This window comes from Melanotaenia boesemani, chromosome 17 (assembly GCF_017639745.1).
Source record: "Melanotaenia boesemani isolate fMelBoe1 chromosome 17, fMelBoe1.pri, whole genome shotgun sequence".
Lineage (NCBI taxonomy): Eukaryota > Metazoa > Chordata > Actinopteri > Atheriniformes > Melanotaeniidae > Melanotaenia > Melanotaenia boesemani.
Genome location: NC_055698.1, coordinates 3,634,503 through 3,651,018, shown reverse-complemented (window position 1 = coordinate 3,651,018; position 16,516 = coordinate 3,634,503). Strand labels below are relative to the sequence as shown.

The 16,516-nt window shown below is 42.8% G+C and overlaps 1 protein-coding gene across 1 annotated transcript; it reads left to right on the top strand.

Annotated features, from left to right (window-relative positions):
- The first annotated feature begins 495 nt into the window (after positions 1-495).
- Positions 496-4,794, top strand: cited4a (Cbp/p300-interacting transactivator, with Glu/Asp-rich carboxy-terminal domain, 4a). The gene is made up of 2 exons (XM_042011883.1): positions 496-640; positions 3,363-4,794. The coding sequence occupies exon 2, from the start codon at positions 3,378-3,380 to the stop codon at positions 4,098-4,100; it is 723 nt and encodes a 240-aa protein (XP_041867817.1). The 5' UTR covers positions 496-640; positions 3,363-3,377; the 3' UTR covers positions 4,101-4,794.
- Positions 4,795-16,516: the final 11,722 nt, after the last annotated feature.

The following is a 16,516-nucleotide window of genomic DNA, read 5'->3' as shown; positions in this document are numbered from 1 at the left end:
GACTGTCCTTCCTGTGTTGTTTAATCATCCTTTATCTAACATGTTGAATCTTCTCTACATTTTCTCTTTATCTGATTATTATCAGCATCTTCACTTAAAACTAATGTGACCTTTTCCACGTGTTGAAAAATCTTTTCTGAAAGACTTTTTCTCTCTGCAGCTTAAGTGTTTCTGCTTTTCTCTGCAGCACAAATAAAATATCTTTCCCTGCTGTTGTTTAACAGAAGGCTTTCTGGAAAAGGAGTGAGGGATCATGGCTAATAATAGTGTAATGATAATGAAGGCGTCTCCAGGACGCACGGCACGTTGAGGACGTGCGGATCTCTGCTGCTCCGGTGGATCAGTGGAGCTGGTTAGTGAATGTTTCTTTGCACAGTGATTAAGGGGGAGGACCAATGGCAACAAAGGAGACGGAGAGGACGGTGGCTCCTCCTCTCCCTATCTCTCCTTCTCTCGCTCTGCGCTTTATACGGGTATATAATCCCCGAGTTGACCCAGAAAACAAACTACTTTGACGAGCGAGACGCTGCGCAGTTGGAACTGGCTACAGGGCTGCATGAAGCCGGAGCATCAGCTGGAGGAACGAGCCCGGCACTTCCCCAACTTCTCCGCACGGATTCCACTTCCACACACCGGCTAGGTTTGTCCTCCGTTACTCTAATCAATGACAGCGAGGGAGCCCTTTGTCCTGGGGACCATTTAGCCTTTAATTTCTATTCACTAGATAAACAGATTGCATGGATTTGGTTACATGCAGCGGGGAATAAACCCTGCTTTCCTCGGGTCACTTTATTTAATTTTCATAAAACCTTCAATGATGATGATTTTATGCTTTTATGCTAAATTCTTCTATGATAATTCTTTAGTTTAAAAAGTGCAAGTCAGAGTAATGAGAGTCCAGACGTGTTGTGAAGCAAGCTCAGGGACAAATGAGATCATACATGAGCAGAATAAAGCAGGGGCGTTCAGGCTGCTGAGAAACGTCCGGTTTTACCAGCACTACGTTGGGATTGAATGGTCAGGAGCAGCCAGGGGGCACCAGTGGAGTTCAGTTTGGGGTGGTGGTATTTAAATGTCACTGTTTGCTTGGTTTTATCACTGTCATGCATTCATTGCTGTTCTTCTAGAGGCAGCTGACCTAATCATGGTTATTTTCATTTTTATTTTATTTTATTTTATTTTAAGAAGAAAAGTGGGAGAAGGATGTGCTGTGGCATGTTGGTAATCTCCATGCAAGATCTTTAGTAAAAGAAAGGCTGTTGTGTTTTGATAGTAGGGGGAAAGGTGCGTGTGTGTGTGTGTGTGTGTGTGTGTGTGTGTGTGTGTGTGTGTGTGTTTTGTGGTCAGTCATTCCTCTGAGTCCTTTTGGCTGCAAGAGTTTTGCTGCCCTCCCTCGTCTGTGTGAAATCCGCTGGTCTTTCTTTGATGCTGCAATTTGGGACGTTTTGTGATTCTCCCAACACAACTTAAAGAGTTGAAACTGAAACTGTAGGCGAGAGGACTTGTAGTTTCAGCACATTCAAATTAAGTTTAAAAACCACTGCACATCTGTAAAACTGAAAACCACCAACCAGACAGAGGGAAGCCAGATTGGTTGCTGGAGATTCCACCTGCTCTAACCAAAGCTGCTTACAGAATAAAAAGATGCAAATATTAGTTGCTTTGAGAAACCTACAAATAGGGTTTAATAATAACTGGCTCAGCAGTGTTAAATTGCTTTTTGCAACACTGGCTGATGGGTGGTAATCACTTGTTTGCATCTTGGTACTTTTAAAGACCAAATTTAAGACCTTCCCTAAAAATTTGGAGATGGGTGTTGGTATATCAAAGATAAGATACCAAACAGCAATGTTTCCTGCATCAGTAACTCATTGGTTTCTCAAAACTTAGTCATTTATTTCGTCAAGTTGTTAAGTTCCCATGAGTCTGAGCTTTCACCGTTACATAAATTCTTTCTCTAGGATTTGAGCAGATATCTTGTCCTTTAGTATTTTCTTAATGTTTTCCATGCAGTATTACGAGTGATGTGATTTTAGTGCAAGTAAATTTCATGCAGTTCCTCCAGTCCATCATAAGTTCATGAGTTCTCTCCTGGAACAATACCAATGTGCCGCAAATCATCCCTGTGCTGTAACAGACTGGTGTTGAACACCAAATGTTGACTTGCTCAGGTTGGATCCGCATGGACACGGTGATGTAACACTCAACAGTTAGCAGGCTTGATGCTCAAAGCTGTACAGACACACACTTAGGCCTGGTACACACATAAAACTTATGGGGCTGTTTTTGTCCCAATTTTATCCCTGACCATGGACGGCAAATGCCTGATTATCTTGAGATTTTCCTATAAAATGACCATTTGGTCTGAGGTGTGTTGAGAGCGAATTTGTCACGATAATCGGCTCCGAAACGGGTCGTGGCCGACAATCGGAAGAATTGAATATGTTCAATGTTTACAACTAAAAATCTTCACGCGTGTGGAAAGCCGACAACTCTTAAGATAAAAAAAGCTGCTAGCTAGCTAGATAGCTAGCTAGCAGCTTACCCCAGAGAGTTGTTGTTGCTGTAAATACACCATTAACAGTTTAAAATCTAAAATACTTCCAAATACCACATTTTAAATGATCTGCAAGACTTTGCTTTTAGTTTCCTCAATTTTGCAAGAACTTGGCAAACGTAACTTGTATGTATAACTTCATGTATTAGGTCATGGCGATATTAGAGTGCCCTCTGCTAGATTATAACAAACTTTTTTTAATGGCCTACTGTCTTAAGAACTTTGAGACTTTATTGTATTTATTAATTTGAATGGGTTACTGATGTTTGAAGCCTGCTCTTTGTGAGTAGAAGGTACAGGTGCAGGTTCAACTGAACCCAATGTTTTTATGGTTACTCCCAACACTTCTGTAAAGTTGGTTGCCAGTTTCCCGCATCAGACACTCAACTCTCCCAGAACTTCTCCTTTTCTGTCAGAGTAGTTTCATGAGTTGAAGTGATGGTGATCAGCTTATGCCACCCACACTGGAGCTGTTCTATTTGTAGAACAAAGAATAGGTATGTTGTACGGAAAGCTAGAACACTTTAGTAGAAACATTCAGTTGTGAAATCCAGAGATTGGTCGAGCCATCTCACACTGGCAGTTTGTGTGTATAGAAGCTATGTAACAGCATCAGTGTTACAGATATGCAGGTCTAGTACTCGTGCTTTTAGTGAAATCATCCTTATAGCTGTTCTCAAATTCACTGGAGCAGACAGCGTGTCTGTGCCAGTGAATTTGAAATATTATACGTTTGTGCATTGTGTAGTAACCACAGGTTTAGTTAAATATCTAATATTGGTTAAATGTTCCCGTGTGTCTGTAGGGGCACCGAGCAGCCATGGCTGAACACATGATGATGCCCATGAACCACGGCTTCAGGATGGGCATGAACGGACCTCTGCAACACAACGGGCAGCCCAGCATGCGCAGTCTGCCCAATGGTCAGATGATGCACTACGGCAGGAACCCTCAGAACAACATGGAGGCTGCCATGAGACAGAGACCAAATATGGTAGGACCTGGAGGGATGGGCGGTCCTGTGAATGGAACTCCCATGACCAGTCACCACCACCAGATGATGTCTGGGAACATGATGTATAATGGCCAGGCTCAGCAACAACAGCACCACCACATGCATCCCCAGCAGCAGCAGCAGCAGCAGCAGCAGCAGCAGCAGCAGCAGCAGCAGGTCGGACACCCACAGCAGTACCTTCCTGGTAACCTCACCTCCCAGCAGCTCATGGCGAGCATGCACCTGCAGAAACTCAACACTCAATATCACGGGCACCCGCTGGGCTTGGCGAATGGCCATCACCTGCCCAACGGTGCGCCGTACCGGGTGGGTCCGACCCAGCTTTCAGGCATGCAGCATATTGGCGGACCTTTGGGGCTGAATGGAATGGACATGGATCTGATCGATGAGGAAGTTCTGACCTCGCTGGTGTTGGAGTTCGGTTTGGATCGTGTTCAGGAGCTGCCTGAGCTCTTCCTGGGACAGAATGAGTTTGACTTTTTATCAGACTTTGTGTGCAAACAGCAGCCGAGCACCGTGAGCTGTTGAGGAGTTCGGCCAGAAGCTGATTTGGTCTGTTTGGACTGTACACCCCAAAGAATGACTGAGCGGCCACAGTAGCACAGCAAAAGGAGACAATCTCTGTTCTGTTTGCTTGTTTCTGTGTTCATGAGTGTCTTCACACTGACCTGCCTGTGAACGGATGAAGAATTGTAATGAACAAAAATGCAGAAAGTGCACCAGGTTTTTTCCTCTGTGAGCCTGTGCCAGTAAGATCTGTCGCCTTTGGCCAAATTGAGGCATCCTGATGTAGCAGGCTCTGCCGGTACCCATCTGGCCCTCAGCACATGTGCCTACAGTGCCAAGGCTTTTGGATACTTGTACATTTAACAAACCCAGTGGGGAGGGATGATCGGGAAAGACTGTCCATCTGGTTCTGTTAGATTCTGCGGCATCTGTAAATGTATTTTATCTCTGATGACACCTTCATCTGGTAGCAAATATCTTATCGTTTATAAAAGACTTTCTGGTGTATAAAAGGTGTGTTGAGAGTTGGGGAATAGATTTGTGTGTGTCCATATTGAAGGCTGGCTCTTCAAAAATGACTTTATACAAAAAAGGTTGTGTTTTCTTGAAGAGCTCGTAAGGCAAGGTTGTGCAGCATTAGCGGGGTTATGTTAGATTAGAGGAAACGTGTGAGCAAATCCTGCTCAATATCAGAAAATTAATATATAAGAAACAACCAACAAATAAAAAAGTACCAGTCAGTCACTGAAAAAAAGAAAAAAAAAAAAAAGTGGGATTCCAGGATGTTTTTAGTATACATCTGATGCATTAACATGTCACAGAATAACCATGCCAGCCCCCCTCCCACAGTGTCCTGAAGCTGCGTGGTGGGAGAGATTGGGACACAGCACTCAGTTTAATCATTGTTCACTGCCACAACCCGTGGAATTGATTTCATTAGGCCGGAATAGCAAGCGAGCAGCAAAGTTGTTGTTTTCGCCCTAGATGAGCTTACTCTGCTCCTTTTCCAGTGATTACATTTAAATGACATGTTCTCACACGCTTGTGTTAATTGAGGTCGTCTTGCAGGTTCTCCATTGGGTCAATAATTATAAAATGGACATGTTCTGTGGTTTTTTTTTTTTTTATAGAGCGGTTGGTAATTAGTTTTTAGCCCAGGTTGCTGTTAGCTGCTGCAGGCCGACGTGTGTGAGAACCTGCTGCACATGTCATGCTATTTGTGGAGCTGTCAGCGGGGTCAGTGCTGCACCGGTGCTCTGCGTTAATCTGCTCCCATGCAGCAGTCCCAGCTCTCCAGTCCAACAATGGGCATTGGGACGTGGACGTGAAGACCAGTGCGAGCTGCTGCTGTTTTCACGCTTTCAGCCAGCCCAAATCACAACCTCACAGTCAGGAATGGAAATCCAGTGGCCTGATCTCTGCTATATCAGCCTTTTTGTGTATTGTATCTTCGTACTGTAGGCTAGAGCTGAAGTTGATCTAAACACTTTTGAGGTACTTTAAAAATAGAAAAAGAAAAAAAGAGACTTTGTCAAATGTAAATGTAAATCAGTGGCTGATTTTTGATGTGTTGACAAGAGATGATATCAGTGTGTAGATACAGTAAACCGATTGGGTGCAGGGCTTGAAGCTTTAAGACCAAGTAGAGTGCATGTTAAAGCAGGCATGAGGGAGGCCGCCACTTCACCGCAGAGCTGCTGAGAATGTACAGAACAATGCTTTGTGGGAATTTTGTCTTAAGATGGTAGAGAAATGTGTGAGATTGTACTCTTTGTTTCTAATTCATTTGGGTAACCCTGTTCCCCCAGCCGTCCTTGCCCTTCATCCTCCCTCATCCTCCTCTCCCACTTCCCTAAAGCTTTTGTAATGTTATTGATTCTATTTTAAAGAAAATGTATTTATTTTCAAATAAAATATTTATTTAAAGAGCTGTTTTTGTGTAATCTCACATGTTTTCTGTTCCCAGCGTTTCAGTCGTCTGACTCGTGGAAGAGAAATCTGACTTTAGATGTTGTTCTTCTGTCTTACTTGCCTGAGTTGTTGTTTTAAACACTTCCCCACCCACAATGAGTGATGAGCAAACACCAGAGCAAAGTACAAACCACATATTCTAAACAGTGAGTCAGCACTCTGTGAGTTGGACCAGACAGCCTTTTACTGGAGTTCATTGTTTCTTACATAATCAGAAAATTTAAGCTCCAGTTGTCTCCAAAGCAACAGCAGGAATCCTCCAAATTAGCGACAGATGACCGGCTTCATACCATTTTATAGCTTATAATGTCTCTTTTCAGACACCTGTTTTCAAAAATGTTAAAAATAGTCAAACAGTCAGGATGTATTTATATATAATATATATGTATATATATATATATATATATATATATATATATATATATATATATATATTTTTTTTTTTTTTTATTTATTTCCCCTTGAGAGGTAAACATAAAGCTCACTGCACATCTCCTGCAGGAGTGTTTCCTTTCTAATATGGTAATGTGAATTCCCCAGTACGGTTCTAAGATTTTAGCATCAAGCCTTAAAATGAGGTACAAACAACCTCAGATGAGAAATTAAACATATTACAGTATAATAACAAAAAACTAAGCCAAATTTCCCCCTACATCGTTTACAGGCAGCCAGGTGCATCTAAGCAAACTCACTCGATTAACTGATCATCATCAGCATGAGATTCTCCACAAAAGCTGAAATTATTATCAGTTTTCTGCCCTGCAGCCTTCAGGTGGTTATTAACACATTGCCAAGGAGGAAAGACATCACAAATGATCTTACAGAAGCAGTTGTTGCTGGGACGAGGTTTTAAGGTCATTTCCAAACTATTTAGAGTCCATCATCCTGGACGTCTCAGCGAGTTCGGACCCGAGGTCGGACCGTGTCAGACCAGGACCGGATGTCCAGACGCGCTGCTCACAGCACCTGTGCCTTTTTAAAACGTCCTCAGCACACGATACGCCACCACCTGTATATATATATATATATATATATATGTGTCCATTTAATAAAAAAAGTCTGACTAATGGATTAACAGTTAATAAAAAAATGTTCAGAGAAAATGTTTATTTTTAAAATATAACCTAACTTTAACTTTAAAAGTTACATTAAGTTCTCAATGTATTTACTTTATAACATTTACTATATAAAACTCCACACGAACAGATCGGCTTTAGTTACTGGTGCTACTGCCGCGTGGTAGATTATACAGTATCTTTTTAACTAAGTTAAGTTATTGTGCAACAACTAAGTTGTGTGCATATGGTATTTTGTTATTTATTTTCCTCTTGTATGTTAAATAGGGATGCATGTTATAACAGCTTTATGGAGCCTAATTAACATCACTTTATATGCAATAATGTTGTGTCCTAGAGTGCTTTGAATAAGTTAGCATAAAATATACCATGACTTAGGGTGTCACATCTACCTAAAAAATTTGTTCATGGCATAAACGGGTAGGGCCCCCAAAACTTATTCTGCTTAGGGCCCACTGAATTCTAGAGCCGGCTCTGTGTGCGAATTGCAAGATTATGATTTAGATTCATCGTATAACAGCAGCAGGACAGACAGTGGAAAATAAATAGTAGGAAATGCAAGACATAGAATAAATAAACATAAATAACACAAATAAAAGATTAAATAAGATATTTAGCATAAAAATCTAAAAGAGATTAAATAATTATAACTTTAATTATAATTATACCTGTACACAGTACAGAGAGTGGATGCGCCTGAGAATACATAAAATAATTTAAAATATATCAAGAAGAAAAAAGTGAAAACAGTGAAACGGTGACATGAATAGTGAGGGGAGGTGGAATGTATTGTGCAAGCCTCCAGTTGTTATTTATTTGATTATCTGTCTGCAGACTAGTGGGCTTTTTCTTTATTGTACAGTCTGACAGCAGCAGGTGGGAGGACCTGTGGTGCCTGTCCTTCACCCACCATAGATGGAGCAGACGGTCCCTGGAGGAGCTGCTGGTGCTGTAGAGGGTGAGACATGTTGGCATGCCAGCTTAGCCATCTTCACCCCATTTCCCACCACCTCCACTGAGTCCAGGGAGCATCGCAGGATGGAGCTGGCCCTCCTGGCCCAGCAAGCTATTCCATAAAAGATGGCTGATGCCACCAGGGTCATTAAAGGTCCAGAGATGTGGTCCCTGCACTCCAAAAGACCTCAGCCTCCTGAGCAAGGAGCAGACTGCTGTTGTCCTTCTTGACCAGGGCATTGGTCTGAATTAACTTAAAAGCTAGAGGCGCTCATGCTAACAAGAGTATGAACATGACAAGTCTGAGGAAAACACAATGGCTGATAGTTTTGAAGACAGCCTCTCGGACCTTGTCCGCTACTACTGGCATCTGTATGATTTTTCCTGCCTGTTGCAGAGTGACAAACACTCGTACCACAGCAGTTGGCAACAAACTGAAAGCGTTTTGGGGATTGATGCTCCGGAAATACAATGTGACCGGTAGATTGACCTTTCCATTGTGCTGTGTGCTGCCCCTAGTGGTGACCTCCAGCAATGAGCGTTTTGGCCGTGTCATACTCCCGTCGTTTGCAGCAAGTATATCCCAGCCCTTCTTTGTTTTTTTTGGTTTTTTTTGGCTGAAGATTGTTCTTCATGATTCAAGTTTCATCCAGAAACAAACTTGAAACAAACAACTTCATTCCAGATGTGTTTCAGGCAGCTGTTTCTGTCATGTACAACTCTACAAACTAAAAGGCAAACATTGATATAACTGGGATTTCAGTCGATTTGAACCTGAAAGTGAATAACATTTGCACAGCACTGCATGTTGGTGGGTTGTTCTGCTTGAAACACTGTAAGTCCCAGACCACAAGTGTCACTTGAGTGCTGCTTTGGTGTCTCACACCTGTTTCCTGTCCCTGCACTCATTCAGCTGGCTTGGAAAGAAATTAAGTATTTTGAGCAGAAAAAAGCAAAATAGTGGAAATTGGAAATAAAATGGCATGTCAGAAGCTTTGAGCCATTTTTTTGCAAAATGTTTTTCCTCAGTATTCATTTATTTATTCATTAATTTCTATTACAACGAGGTGTAAGCAACAACCCAAAAAAATATAACAAAATATGAGGAAGATAGCTGTTACCACTAAAGGGACATCATTACTGCCTCAAATGTTTGTGCCTCCAAGCAAAGCATCAGTAAGAAACTCCAAATTTAATAAACCCTCATAAAAAGTCAGAAATCTACAGAAAACTGACCACACAAGCGCGAAAAACAGCTGGAGCAGAATAACAGATGAACAGAAAAGCCTTATTTGATATTATTCTGGTTTTAGTGCAGTTCAGCTTAGGTTATTTTAGAAATATCTCATTTCTGAAATATCTCGCAGAGACATCAAGCAAACCAGTCTAGACTTGAACCACTAAAATCATTCAAGAGATAACAAAGGTTTCATTCCTACAATGAACGAAAGAGAAAATGCTACAGTTTGCAAATTCAGAAAATGTATTCAACCTGAAATGTTTTAGTTTAATATAAAAATTCAGTGCAACTTTAAACTCCGTCCTCTTCATCAGCACCGCCTTCTAGAACCGGGTCGGACCTTTTTAATTTCTGGTGTGATAGATGGAAGCAGGTGGTGGAAACCTTCCTCAGAGGTTTTCTCCATATTGACATGACAGCATCACACAGTTGCTGCAGGTTTGTCGGCTGCATCCATGATGAGAATCTCCCGTTCCACCACATCCCAAAGCTGCTCTACTGGACTGAGATCTGGTGGCTGTGGAGGCCGTTGGAGTCCAGTGAACTCATCGTCATGTTCTAGAAAGCAGGTGGAGATGATCTGAGCTTTGTGACATGGTGCATTATCCTGCTGGAAGTAGCATCAGAAGATGCTCCACTGTGGTCATAAAGGGATGGACATGGTCAGCAACAATACTCAGGTAGGCTGTGCTGGTTAAACCAGGCCACGTTGGTACTAAGGGGCCCAAAGTGGACCAAGAAAACCTCCCCCCACCATTACACCAGCAGCAGCCTGAAGCGTTGATCCAAGGCAGGATGGATCCATGTTTTCATGATGTTTCCAGAAGATTCTGAGTCTAGCATCTGAATGTGGAGCTGAAATGGAGACTCATCAGACCAGCAACGTTTCTCCATCTTCTATTGTTCAGTGTTGGTGAGTCTGTGTGAATTGTAGCCTCAGTGTCCTGTTCTTAGCTGATAGGAGGCACCCGTGTGGTCTTCTGCTGCTTCCTGGTCCAGACTACTGCTGCTCACTGGATATCTTCTCTTCTTCAGACCATTCTCTGGAAACCTTAGAGATGGTTGTGGGTGAAAATCCCAGTAAATACTCAGACCAACAACCATGCCGCGTTCACAGTCTCTTAAATCCCCTTTCTTCCTCATTCTGATGCTCAGTTTGAACTTCAGCAAGGCTGTGTTTGACTTATATTTAATCAATAAAATCACAGTTTGATTTTCAGTTTATTAATAGAACTTACACACCTGGCCCATACCAATATTCTCTTGGCCCTAAAAGTTCCACAAATCTGAACAAAGTTGAGTCTGAGAACTAAGTGAACAGAGAGGGTTATCTCTTCTAATTATGGACAGGAAACCGTGTCATTGAGCCACTTCCTACAGCAGGCGTGGTGGATGATATCCACTCTCAGAATAAGCCTTTTAGCTGTAAACACACCAAACACAAGAGCCTGTTGTATGTCACGTTTAAGGAGGACTTTTTCCTTCATTCCAAAGTCTTCTCAGCCTTCAGGGCAGGAGCTGAGCTTATGAGGACAAAATGAATGATTGATTAAACTGTTTACACCTCTGCTTTCTGTTTGCCTCACATGTCTGACAAAAAGGCTGCAGCACAAATCCTTTTAGCGTGAGCTTCCTGTCCAGTTAATTGTTATGTTATCTTAAAGACAAATGAGTCATAACAACACAGTTGGTGCTTTTCAGTTACTTCACTTAATTTTGTTTTTTATCTTTTGCAATGGTGCAATCCTGAGCTGGTCATCTGTGAGCAAACTAAATAAACGTCTTTTTATAAAGCAGCAGAAATGACTGGAAACAGTCTGTATTGCGTGTTCACTGGGTCACATGCTCTTTGCACATCCACTGCATGAGTGAGACTGCTGTGTGGTTGTGCAAGAGAATATCACAGTACAGCACTCAGGTGAGGCATAAGTGGGGAGTTTTTGAGAGGGTTTTTACTAAACAAGTGGTTTTGAATGTGTTAAAATGGTGATTCACAGGAAATGTTGACCAGAAAAACAAACTACGTACAGGGTTCATACGAACGTGTTTGTTCCCATGATGCGGATTGTAAAATATTATCTTGTTCCTCTTTCCAGACACAAGTGATTCACCTCATACAGTCCAGCCTCAGCACCCTGTTACGTCTGCAGACGTAATCCAGTCTGCAGAAGTGGGACTGGCAGTGTCAGATCCACATGGTGAGACAGCTGGGCTGCTCTGCATGCCACATCTTCTCTGACATGGTTTTACTTTAAACCACTGCTGCTGACACAACACTTCATGTAAGGCTGGTGTAGCTGCAGCAGCTTGTATAAGAAGTCAGACTAATCCAAGATAAATAATTTACAATCATGTGAAAAAGGAAGGGCAGACTCTTTCATTTGTATGTACTGATTCATCATTAGGTCCTGACTTGGTATTGTTTTGTTTTGTTTTTTTATTTCTAACGTGCAAACAGCAGGGTTTCATTATTCACCGGCTCATCAATGGCGCCCTCCCTTTCCTACTGCCAGAACCTTCAGGACCCTCATCTGGTTCTTATTGCACTTCAGAGTGATGCCTGGTTAAAGCTGGAACAACTAACAAAAGCTTTGATTAAACCTTTAACACTGTAACACCTTTATAGACACATAAACATTATACATATACATGCAAATAGGGTTAATTTAAATCTGACCAGTCTCAGTGTGATGTGAGGTCATCTGTCTGCCAGACATCTGACCCAGGAACACTTTGTTCTCTCAATGACTGCAAGGTGTCCAGGTCCTGTGGCTGCAGAACCTGCCCACATCATCAGTCCTCCACCACTGTGTACTGATATGCTGTGTTTGATGTTCTTGTTCCAGAAGTCTGGTGGTTTGTTCAGATGCAGCCAGCCTAAGCTCTGCTGCCATGTTGTTGTTTTTTCTCCCGCAACCCTTCCAATCAAGCTGTACTGGTACAGTCTGTTTCTAACTGCACTGTCATGAACTTTAACATTTAACCTGCTAACTGAGGCCTGGAGAGTCTGAGATGGAGGTCTTGTTTTTTTAGTTTCTCTGAGCGTTGCACCATCTGGCTTCAAGCTGAACTTACTCGAACCGTCACCACTGGCAGGGTTGGCAGCATCCTTTGTATGTGGAACAAGTGGAATGTTTTCCACTTGTTAATAATCTTGTTCTCTGTACAACAGTTGTCTCTTAAATAATTTAGGAATCACCTTTAATTCTTCTTACATTTACAGGCAGAAACAGCTTCTATGTTTTGGTTTTGCTTTGCTTAAATAAACAGCGACATGACACAATATCACTTTTATATTTAAATAGGAACATATCATTTTTTTTAATCCTTATTATCATATCCTGATACAGAAAACTTCAGAATTATTATCTTTTGGTTGTATTTACGTTGATCCGCTGGTTGGCCTGCATATTTAGGAGCAGACAGTTGCATGTGTGGGCACGTCCGGGGTTGCTTCATCAGCTAAGTTACTCCAGCAGTGTTGGCTTGGGGTGTATTTTATGTAAGTGTTTCTTCAGGTAAGAAGTAAAAGATCAGAGGCATTCATCTTTAAAATAAGATGATTTGATGTGTTTGTAGAATGAGCACTGAGCAGCCATAGTCCAGGAAAGAGGGTTTAACAATCACAAGTTTGATCCCCACCCCTCAAGTGCCAAAGCATCCCTTACTTACTTTACTTCTTTATTTATTCAGGAAGCTCCCACTGGGATAACAAATCTCTTCCAGTGAGTTCTGTTATTATTTCAACCGGATTTTGAATAAGCTCTTTAATATAAAAGCGTTAATTTCATAGCTTTATAACTTCCTTTGATACATAATTTAGTTTTCTCTTCCAAGAAATGCATCATGCTCAGTTAATCTGTGAATCAGTGCCTCTGAATCAGTGCGCAAGCTAAATAACTGGTTAAGAGGAACTTTAGCTTATAAATGCAGCTTTCTGCAGATAAATGATAGCTCCTTGTTGCATCTCACTTCTCAATCACTTTCTTCAATCGTAAAGCTTCAAAACCAAAAAGCTCAGCATTTGTAAAGGACAGAGTGATGCAAGGATGCACCACACCCTCCCAATGCTGTCATCAGCTGTACGTTTTCTAGTAAACAGCTCTGACAGTCAGAAGGATGTCATTCACTCTCTCCTTACCCTGCAGCAACAGTGACGCACTCCTGCGCTAACTCCAGTTTCGCCTTCTGCTTCGCTAATGTCTGTTTTTTCACTCCGATCCTTCAGCTGAGTCTCACCAGCTGAAAAAGCCAATCTCATCAATGTTACCTCAAACTCTTACTCACTAGATGAATCATCTTAGGACTCCAACAAAGCAGCTGCTTCAGGGTTGGAGGCATGAGGAAACTAATGATGCACAGTACCCAAGGACTGCAGCGTCCAGCCACACAAGAGGCTGACTGCATCTGATTCTGTTATTACTCATGTGAAAAGCAACTGTAAAACTGTAAATTCTCTGTAATTTGAGACAAATGTGATCGTCATTGCCAGTAAATACTGTTTCTTCACTGTATGAATTTTTCTAATATTGAATATTGTTTTACTAACTGGTCACTGACAAACAACAACCAATAGAATCTTTATACAAAAAAGCTTTAGAAATTATTTGATAGAAAACAGTTTTCGTTTCATCACTGTCTAATTCTACAAAATTACAATATTCAAAATTTTGACATTTTTAAAAAATTTAAACTGGCATGTTTGCTTTCTAAGTCTTTGCATGAACTCTCTCCATCATCCTTCTCTCTCTCTGTCTCTCTGTTTTTTTTTTTTTGTTTTTTTTTCTTGTCCTGTCCAGCATGGTGGCATCAGAATGATGGTCTGGCTGCTGTGTTGTGCTGAACAAATTTGATTTGCCAAGAGGAGCTTTATGGGTATAAGGCTCCTCTTGTTAATCTGATTTATTTATTTCTATATTTATTTTAATATATTGTTTTATCTTATTTTTTTTGGATTTATGGAATTTATTTAATCTTGCTGGACCTGACCAGAAGGGACAGAAAAAAATAGAGAAGTAAAAAGCAAAGTAGAAAAAAGGAAGATGAGACAAGATCCAGTAGATAGAAGCAACTAGCTTCAATCCAACTTAACACCAGACAACCAGCTGCTACACCTGTACAGAAACCTAAAAAATAACCAAGACAGCAACATCAGCATGTATCACAACAACAACCAAAGTACCAGAAACACACACATAAAAAAGTATATCTTATTGTATAACTCTCCACCATCGTTGAATGTATTAATCAGGATTAAGTCCAGTATAAGCAATAAAATAAGCAGAGCCTTTATTAGAGGCAGCTGTGTAGTACCTTATAGACGTACCACATCCAGTCAACAGCTGCTACCAGTTAAAGGAACTGAAATTTGGAACAGCATCCTAGCTGATATTAGGGAATGGGACACATTCAATTTATTCATCCATTGTCTGTCGCTTATCCGGAGTCAGGGTGTGGGGGCAGCTGCCTACGTAGCGAAAACCCAGACTGCCTTCTCCCCGGGCACATTCACCAGCTCATCCGGGGAATCCCGAGGTGTTCCCAGGCCAGCCGAGAGATGCGGTCCGTCCAGTGTGTCCTGGGTCTTTCCCGGGGCCTCTTTTTGGTGGTACGTGCCCGGAACACCTCACCAGGGAGCTGTCCAGGAAGCATCCTGACCAGATGCCCGAGCCAGATGAGGTGGCTTGGGCATCAGGTCAGGATCCTCTCGATCCAGACGAGCAGCGACTCTACTCTGAGCCCCTCCCTGTTCACTAAGCTTCTCACCCTATTCGTAAGGGAGAGCCCGGCTACCCTGTGGAGGAAACTCATTTCGGCCGCTTGTATTCGCGATCTTGTTCTTTCGGTCACTACCCACAGCTCGTGACCATAGGTGAGCGTAGGAAAGTAGATCGAATGGTAAATCGAGAGCTTTGCCTTTTGGCTCAGCCCCCTCTTCACCACGACAGACTGATGCAGATTCCGCATCACTGCAGACGTCGCACTGATCCGCCTGTCAATCTCCCACTCTATCCTTCCCTCACTTGTGAACAAGATCCCAAGATACATGAACTCCTCCACTTGGGGCAGGACCTCATTGCCGACCCAGAGAAAGCACTCCACCCTTTTCCAGCTGAGGACCATGGTTTTGGATTTGGAGGTGCTGATTCTCACCCCAGCTGCTTCACACTCGGCTGCGAATCGCTCCAGTGAGAGCTGAAGATGAAGCCAACAGAACTAAATCATCCGCAAAAAGCCTAGTCCTGAGGCCACCAAACCGGATCCCCTCAACATCTCGGCTGCGCCTAGAAATTCTGTCCATAAAAGTCTCATCGGAAATTATATTGATTTACTGCCGGCAATGTGGACCAAGCTCCGACATCGGTCGTGCACGCACAGCTCATACAAGGGGCTGGGGCACTCCATACTCCCAAAGTACCCTCCACAGGAGTCCCCGGGGGACATGGTCGAATGCCTTCTCCAAGTCCACAAAGCACATGTAGACTGGTTGAGCGAACTCCCAAACCCCCTCCAAGATCTGTAGAGCTGGTCCACTGTTCCATGACTGGGACAAAAACCACACTGCTCCTCCTCAATCTGAGGTTCAGCTGTCCAAAGGAACCCTCCTCTCCAGAGTCACTGCCACTGAGGAGCTTTTTAACCACCTCAACCCCAGAGATGGGAGAGCCAACACCAGGGTCCCCAGACTTTGCTTCCTCATCAGAAGACGTGTTGGTGAGATTGAGAAGGTCTTCGAAGTATTCCCTCCACTGCCTCACAATGTCCTGAGTTGAGGTCAGCAGCCCCCCATCCCCATTGTACACAGTATTGATGGAGCACTGCTTTCCCCTCCTGAGCTGCCGGAACTCCTCCCATGCCTGAGTTTTTGTCTTAGCGACTGCCGAAGCTGCGTTCCGCTTAGCCTGCCGATACCCATCAGCTGCCTCTGGAGTCCCACAGGCCAAAAAGGCCCGATAGGACTCCTTCTTCAGCTTGACGGCATACCTTTCTGCTGGTGTCCACCTACGAGTTTGGGGGTTACCACAATGACAGGAACAGAAGATCTTGCGGCCACAGCTGCGGCTGTCCACCTCAACAATAGAGGCACGGAACACAGCCCACTCGGACTCAATGTCCCCAACCTCACCCGGGACATGGTTGAAGCTCTGCCGGAGATGGGAGTTGAAATTCTTTCTGACAGGGGACTCCACCAGATG

Bases quoted from the DNA above. Each gene is read 5' to 3' on its own strand.
- cited4a (XM_042011883.1), top strand. From the start codon at position 3,378: ATGGCTGAACACATGATGATGCCCATGAACCACGGCTTCAGGATGGGC.